The sequence below is a fragment of the Notolepis coatsorum genome (assembly GCF_963971535.1).
Source record: "Notolepis coatsorum genome assembly, chromosome: 12".
Lineage (NCBI taxonomy): Eukaryota > Metazoa > Chordata > Actinopteri > Aulopiformes > Paralepididae > Notolepis > Notolepis coatsorum.
Window position 1 is genome coordinate 69,230,298 of NC_140176.1, and position 8,442 is coordinate 69,238,739.

Sequence of the window (8,442 nt, forward strand, 5' to 3'; positions counted from 1 at the left end):
ACCGTTGGCTTGAGTGCAATGTGGGACTTGTAGTTTTTTAACAATCTCGCGACGGAGAAAAAAAAGACGAGAGGGGCTATAATCTGTACTCGCACAGCGTGCGCGTAATAGATTTTTACGGTTCGCACACACATATTTTTAGGGGCATATGCGAGCAATTTGGTCGCACTGTAGAGGTCCTGATTGCTTAAGTTCTATATTCCAATATTCCAAGCAGGTTGTATTTCATCAGTCTGATGGCCTGGTCCAAACCAACCCCAGTTAACTGAGGGGGGGAGGTGACAGGTGGTGGAAAGGATGAATGGGGTTGGCTGGCAGGCCTATAGCCGCTAGGCTTCCCATGCTGGGAGAAGAACCAGGCCACTCAACTGAGAGAGGGAATCAGATAAAGATGAGAGAGAGGGATCAGTAATCCAGAGAGACAGAGCAGTGTGAAGAACAGGACATGTTTTCCACCCTCAGGCTGGCGTGGCCCTGCATTACTTCCACTTGGAATCAGCATGGGATGGGTAGACTGAGCCTGAGGTCACATGACCAGGACAAAAGGAGAGCATCTTTTCTTCTCTTTAACCCCTTTTAAAAAAGAAAACACACACACACAGAGCTCCCACCCACAATATTGCTATAAAGAAGACGCACTATGAAAACGCGTGTGACTAATCTAACTAGAATTTTGTCCGTTAAGTACTAAATAACGATTTGGCATTTACATTTTGAAAGTTTGTAAATGCCCATCTCTTTTCTCTACACAAACAAAACGGCATCCGTACACTTTTTCTGATGTACAGCCAATCATAATGCGACGTGACATCATCTGTAAACGCAGGGCCCCGAGCATATCCGGTATCTACACCGGCTCTTTTTTTTATTTTACAGTGAACCAAACAAAAGCTGTTGTTTTTAACTACTGAAATTGAAAGTGTCAAATAAACTAACATTTTAAAAGACATAGCATGGCAGTGCTCTGCCCTTCTCTAAACCTACATCACTGTGGCCTGTTGCCAACACGGCCAGGTGGCCAATACTGTTTACATCCCAGTGTCCTTGTCCAGAAAACCTCTACCTGTCACAGTCAGAGGTTAAACTAATTATGCCACGTGCTGACTACCATCCCTGAAAAATATTAAATCAGATTCTCATGTCTTTTCATGTTACCAGAGAGAAACTGTATTCCCATGGGGGCTGGAAAACCCAAACAGGGACGCCCCCCCCCCCCCGTAAACGAATCTACTTTAATTAAGACCATTTGCAAACAAGTAACAACTCATCAAATTATCGATATTTTTATTAGTATTAAAAAAAGATTACATTTTTTTATGATTATTTACCTGTTTCAGCGCCAAGCACGAAAAAAGTCGGGTTAACTCGCCATCGTTTGAGCGCCAATCACGAGAAAAGTCGGGTTTTAATCATTATTTCTTTTATTCGCTATATCCATTCATTTTTCATCCATCCAGCCTGACATTATCATTGGGAATGGGTCTGAGCTCGCAAAAGGCCAATACCGCCGCCTAACGCCTTGCGGCCGGTATTGCACATAATTGGAATCCCTCTGGCTGGGGCTCTGCATCGATCTAAGAAGTCCGGTCCAGGTTTTCCTTCTCGGGCAAGATTAACGTTTATAACACATGGATTGGGGGACACTGGAGCAGCATGGATTCATGCGTTTTGGTTGAGAAACGTTGGATCAATAAACGCGATCAATATTTGGAATGGCGATCAGGAATTTGATTAATCTTTTTGCAGTACATCAGATGTGAGGTAAGGACTCTATGTTATCAATATTGGGTTAATCCGATGTTTCTTTCGTAACGATCACAAGTGTCTGTGTGTGCGTGCTGTTGGCGCCGACCATAGCACGGAGGGGCGACTTTTCAGCCCCTGCTTCCGTGTGCACATGATGAAACATATAATACCGATAATCTAGCATTTATTTCAGAACGATTCATAAATCAAGCGACAAATGGATAGGGATAGGAATAATTGATACGAATTTATCGTTACGATTCCATTATCGATTCTGCTTATCGATACGATTCTTTATCGATTCCCTTATCCCTTATAAGTTTATAATTTAAATAAATACAATTGGAAATGCAACAGAACTAAGTTGGTTAGAATAACATGCAACTTGACATTTCTGATTTGTCATTTATTGTTGAGCCCCCATGTCAGAAAAATACAAAAACTGTAAAAAAATTATAATAACTATACACTTAAATAAAATAATGTAGGGCGGCTACGTGGCGTAGTGGGCAAGGCGCTCGCCACGAAATCTGGAGACGCTGGGCTTGCCTGTTCGAGCCCAGCGCTCCACATTTGCTTTCAGTTTAGCTGGTCGTCCGTACTAATACACATTGGCCGTATTAGGGGGTGGGAAACTGATGGGTGGGGATCGGGCGTTGTGGACAGCGACTCCTACAGGTCGGTTGGTGCGCCTGCGCAGTAGAATCAGGAAGTGTCTGGGGCAGCGTGAGACTCCCACGCGTTACTCCTCGCCACTGAGAGATCGAGCTGCGCAGGTGAAAAGATGCGACTGCTGTTACCTCAAGTACCGGAGGGGACTTGTGCTATGTATGACTTAGTCCACATTGCAGCCGGCTTGTGGGAGGCAAGAAACAGTGTTCGTGACAGGGGAGGGTTGAATTGGATGATACGAAATTGGGATGGGAGAAAATATAGAAAATGGGAGAAAAAGTGGATAAAAAAAAAAAAAAAAAAAAATGTATTTGAGATTCTCTTAAACGAATTAATACATTTTTTTAATTGTTTTATTCTTAAACTAATTGAATCTATTGAATAACAACCTGTTGAGTGCAACTACAGTTCAATATCTTAAACTAGTTTAATCTATTGAACTGTAGTTGCATTGAACAGGTCGTTATTCCTGACTCCTCTGTCATCTGTTCTTTCAGAAGACCAGCGAGCGCGCACACACACACACAGAGACGGCTCCCACCCCGGAGTCCCCGCTCGCGCCCACCCTACCTGAGCCCAGTCAGCTGTTATCTCTCTCTGTGACGTGGATTGGTGTGTCTGTATCAGCTTGGTTAGCTAGCGTTAGCTAGCATTAGCTCCAAGACTAATCTTAGGTTACCGTTACCCTGAATTAAATCAATGACTAGGTTCTAAAACATTAGAGTAGTTTTCACTGCACATAGAAACAGCCAAACAGCGGGAGCATTTCGGGAGCATATGACCAAAACCCAGGCAATGTCGAGCCCTTAAGGAATCAAATAGTCTGCTCTATGGCTGCATGCTAACGTTATGCGCAACTGTAGGAAAAACCTGGCAGCGATAAGAGGAATCGATAGTCACGGAGGCATGCGATTCCAGGAATCTGACCATTAGGAACTGGCTCCCAACGGGAACCGGTTTTCGATTCCCATACCTACAAATGGCACGAAGAAAATACATTGAAGCGCAGTTTGCTGGGGTTATTGGGATTCGACAGGATCACTCTAAATTTTAAAACTATACTCATATATTCACCACAGTATAAAACGGAAATGTATGTATGAAAAAAAATTCTGTTTTTTGCATGTTATTGTTGACCGGAAGAAACTCACTGACAAACAACGTGTTTATTAGATCTATTATTAGCTATAATATTTAATATAGTTTTAGTACTCGCAAACATCGGCATTATCCCATTCAACAGAGCGCTGGCATTTTTTATTTTTTTTGCATCTACTTTTTTCTCCTCCTATTTTCTGTATTTTTCTCCCATCCTAATTTAGTCGTTATGCCAATTCCCCCCTCCCCGTCCTGGTCATTGCGTGCATTTGCCCCCCACTTGCCGGTCTAGGGAGCGCTGAAGTCTATCATGCTTCCTCCGATACATGTGGAGACAGCCAGCCGCCTCTTTTCACCTGACAGCGAGGACTCTTACTGGGGAAGTGTAACGCGTGGGAGGATCACACTACCTCCCCCAGTTCCCTCCTTCGCTGTGCAGGCGGCCAGGCGCCCTAACCGACCTGTAGGAGTCGCTGTTTACAACGACCAGGATACACCCCACCGACTTCCCACCCGCTGACACTGCCAATTGTGTCAGTATGGACGACCGACCAAGCCAGAGGTACCGCTGAGCGCTGACAGCCGGATTCGATACCAGTGTCTCTGCGGTGGTAGACAGACGCTTAGTCCGCTGCGCTACCCGGCCGCCCTGAGCCCTGGCATTCTTACCACAAGGTAAACAGCGACCTCTAGGCGCGGAATGAGTTAAACAACAAATGTATGTTTATTTTGCAGCAATTCTTTGTTGTTGCCGCCATCTTTAGTGTTTGAAAGCGAAAGTAGTAAGTACCAAAAAAAGTGGCTGTGGCTCCAGGGGAGTTGAACAGTTCTGGCTCTGCTAGTTTCTTTTCTATCTTTTGGCGCTTTTTTGGTGGACAAACCACCACACGCATGCACCGTGACTCGCGACTGGAGACTAACTCTGCTAGCACACATAGCCTACTGTGTATAGACGGTTTCAAACTGTATTTTAAATTAGAAAACGAACAAAATAAATGAAGAGAAAAATAAATCTCAATTTGGTCAGTATTGTCATTTGGACAAGCAAAGCCATTACTTTAAGTTGCAGGCAAGGAAGACAAGTCTGTCCACTGTCTCCGTTTTAAAGCTGCCCTTTTGCAGGTCACAATACAAAAAAAAATTAATTATCGATATTCTTTTTATTATCGATTATTAAAATATATCGTGATAACTATCGTTGTCGTTTTATCGCCCAGCCACTACAGTCGATGACATCACAATACTAAAGCTGCCACATTAATGACAGTGACACGAGGACAAATTAACTACAGTCAATGACATCACAATTCTAAAGCTCCCACATTATTTTAAATGACACTAGGAGAAATGCACTACAGTCAATGACATCACCATTCTAAAGCCTCCACAACATTAATGACACTAAAAAGAGAGGGACATTGCAAGGTGAAGCAGGAGTACTTGGGGGCCGGGGGAAACAAGCTGCGTCAAGCTGAGACATGTTGCTATGTACGTGGTTCAGTCTGGAGCTCACTAGTGTGTGTGTGTGTGTGTGTGTGTGTGTGACGTGTGTGTGTGTGTGTCAGAGAGAGAGAGAGAGAGAGAGAGAGAGACTAGATGCACACACCAAAGGCTTATGATAAGTGCACAGTTGGTAGCACTCACTTCACACTAAGCTTGCAATGACAAGAGTGCCACAGAGTTTAAAATCAAGAGTTCTATGTCGACACATTCAGCTCATCATTCAGTTACTTTGGGACAATAGTAAAACTCAGGGATCATGACACGATATCCCCACACTATCAGAAATTAATGAACAGAATCAACGTTTTCTATGACAGAGCAAGTTAAGCATCCTCATCATGTCTTCCTTGGTATGAGCTATAGAAGGAAATAACGTTACTTGGGAGATACAATTGCTTATGGTTCATATATTATAAGCCTATAGCCTATTTATTTACGGTGTGCGTCTGAAATAAGCTTCAGACAGCCGACAACAGTCCAGAGAAAACTAAATTATAGGGAGTCCTGGAGTACAGTTGGAATGGACACACCCTCTTCTCCTCAGCTGATAGGGTAAGGCTGACTTCCTGCTCCTTGACGAGAATTGCAGTTTCCTCAGCATTGTCTGTCACTCACAACATTCCTCTGGAGTCCTCCGTAAAACAACCTGGACTATTAAAGCAGATGGGTCATCTGCTAGTTCATGGAAGGTCCTCTCACATCGAACAAGCACATGCACACTCTTGCCGTTGCTCTAGCAAGTGGAGCTGATCACAATGTGCGAAACGAGTTCATTTTTGACACTCGCAGAAAGAAAAGTTTAGAAAACAGACATGGAAATCTGAAGCCTGATTAGTACCAAAAATAAAGAGATTGAGCATGTTTCCACGATAAGTAGAGGGGGATGGGAATCAAAGTTTCTAACCATTATTAACAAAGTTAAATAATGAAATAACATTAATCTCTCTCTCTCTCCCATACAGACAGAGGCTACTTTAAGACTATCCTAAATAAATGTACCTAAATTAAGGATTTCATATCATACACCTCCATTAAAGTGTTACTCAAAAAGCCTACAGGAGGAGATACAGCTAAACAAAAAGCATTATATAAGCTGATACGAAGCTATGGGCTGCACGGAAGTAGTACTAATCTAGACATTGACATCCGAAAATGGTCTATAGCTTTCCCTTTTACCAATGAATAGGCAATAAATAATAAGGCTGCGAATGTGGCATCATGTATGTGGGCTGCACTGTAGATGTGGGGCAGTCTGTCATCATCGAGGCGCACAAGGGGACGGACAACAACTGTAACTTTGATGCAGTGGATGTGGATGAACACGAAATTGGGGACATTTAATAACCGGATTTAACCAAGTCCAACAACCAGGTTATTTGTGAGAAGTAGCGAAACGCGTGTGTCTCTTCCCACATCCCAAATGGGGGACCCTGATGTAAACAAGACGAAAGTCTTTCTCTGGTCTGTATCCCCTTAACAATTGTATGTATTGAGCTGTACTGTAGTGTACTGTACCCATTCTGCAATCTGTTAATAAAGTTTTCAATCAATCAATGTGTGAAACAGCTGAAGTCGGGAGAGTTTATTAGACACACCCTCTATGTAAACGAACTAATGTGATCAATGTATCTGTATAGTGGGGTGAACAAGCAATCCACGTTTAACGGACTTATTAAAAGCTCACCCACTTCCAATTTCGTCCGAAATCTTTTGAGCGGAGGAGGAGGCGATCGGGATTTGATAATCATCATGTCTCAGTTTCTTTATTCGTTATTATTTCCTGTCCCGACATTCCCCGCACACAGTTTCACGACAAAGGGCTCCCGAGATTACAGGGATCGGATGTTAATAATAACATTTGCCCCACTTACCTGGACATAGTTGTTCTCGCAATAGTCCGCTACCCTGGTGAGGTTCTGGTAACTCTCCACAAGCGCTCTCTTGCCGGCTGGGATCTCTTCCTCTAACAACATTTGCAGCTCTGCCATCTTAACACTAACATGTCTCCGCGGCAGAGCCTCCTCCTCGCCTTCCCGTTCTTCTTGATTGTAAACCACCAGCTCTCTCTCTGCTTGCCTCGAAAAACTCCTTCGCCTGCTGCTATTGTGGGATTCCTGCCCTCGCTTCGGCGTAACCTATCGTCACCCACCCCCATAGGAAAGAACAAAACACACTGGGCATGCCCGAGAACGGCATGTCGGGATATGTAGTGTTATTACAACGTCTCACTTCCGCGTTACATGGAGCTCGTGGGGGAGGGGGAAGAGAGAGAGCGCACCGGGGGATAAATGAATGAATGTTGTGTGTAGAGTCTTCTTGACAAATGGTTGTAGCTAAGATAGCTACACGACTTAAGTGGTTGTAGCTAATATAGCTACTACAACGCCTTACGCCAAGGCTCTAATCAACATTATTCACGAGCTCCCATAGACCACCGCAACACTTCCGGGATTCTGAAATCACGGCAGCGGGGGGCGTGGTGCATGGTGGTCCGCGTACGTTTTGATAGTTCGTGTTTGGTTTCAAACGGAAATGCGAAAAAACGGAAATACGAGGTGTTTTCCTATTTCCGTATTAAACCAAAATAAAAAATACACGAGGAAAAACTGAAATACGGAGCTGTTTTTCGTATTTTGGTGTCAGAATCAAATGAAAAAAAAGGAGTAAATAATGGGCCAATGTTGGTTTTTGCCCATTCCTTATTTCGTTATTCTGTTTTGATTTGAAGAATGAAAAACGGAACCACGTGACAAGTTAACTTCTCAGTTACAGTGGGTGACATGTCACAAGGAAAGATGAAATTACCTACCTGGGTTCCATCCTAGAGGCTAATCTTTCCTGTGACAAAATGGCATCCAATGTAATAAAAAAAAAGTCAACCAACAAACTCGATTCTTGTACGGATCTCCTCTCTGGTAGACAAGAATACCCTGAAGACTCTGGCAGGAGCACTCATTCAAGGGTACTACGACTATGCTTGCACCTCATGGTACCAAAGCACCTCAAAGGCGCTCAAAACAAACTGGTCAGACTACTGCTTGACCTTACTCCTAGAACCCACCTCACCCCTGCCCACTTTGACAACCTATAGGATGGCTTAGAGTAGACGACAGAGTATAGCTACAGCAACTTGCAATGGGCCTGGTCTACAAGATACACTATGAATGAATGAATGAAAACTTTATTTAACAGATTGCAGAATGGGTACAATACAGTACGGCTCAATACACACAATTGTTAAGGGGATGCAGACCTGAAAAAGACGTTTGTCTTGTTTCCATCAGGGTCCCCCATGCAACTACACGACCAAGGTACCCATGTACATGTCAAAATACTTCCCGAAGGTCAGTGAATACCACGATCACAACACCAGAGGGAGCTCCACAAATCATGTTAAACCCAGATTCGGCTCAAACAAGGGAC

The 8,442-nt window shown here is 43.6% G+C and overlaps 1 protein-coding gene across 11 annotated transcripts in view; it reads right to left on the reverse strand.

Moving 5' to 3' along the window:
• abi1a (abl-interactor 1a) overlaps positions 1 to 7,147 on the reverse strand; it is a 99,393-nt gene extending 92,246 nt beyond the window's left edge. For 7 of the 11 annotated variants that reach the window (XM_084326440.1, XM_084326436.1, XM_084326439.1 and 4 more), the window contains exon 1: positions 6,891 to 7,146. In XM_084326440.1, the coding sequence (XP_084182566.1) occupies positions 6,891 to 7,007 (117 nt within the window). In that variant the 5' untranslated portion in view covers positions 7,008 to 7,146. Of the gene's footprint in view, positions 1 to 6,890 lie in introns of all 11 variants that reach the window. The other 4 variants (XM_084326433.1, XM_084326442.1, XM_084326432.1 and 1 more) reach the window with 3 other exon arrangements.
• Positions 7,148 to 8,442: the final 1,295 nt, after the last annotated feature.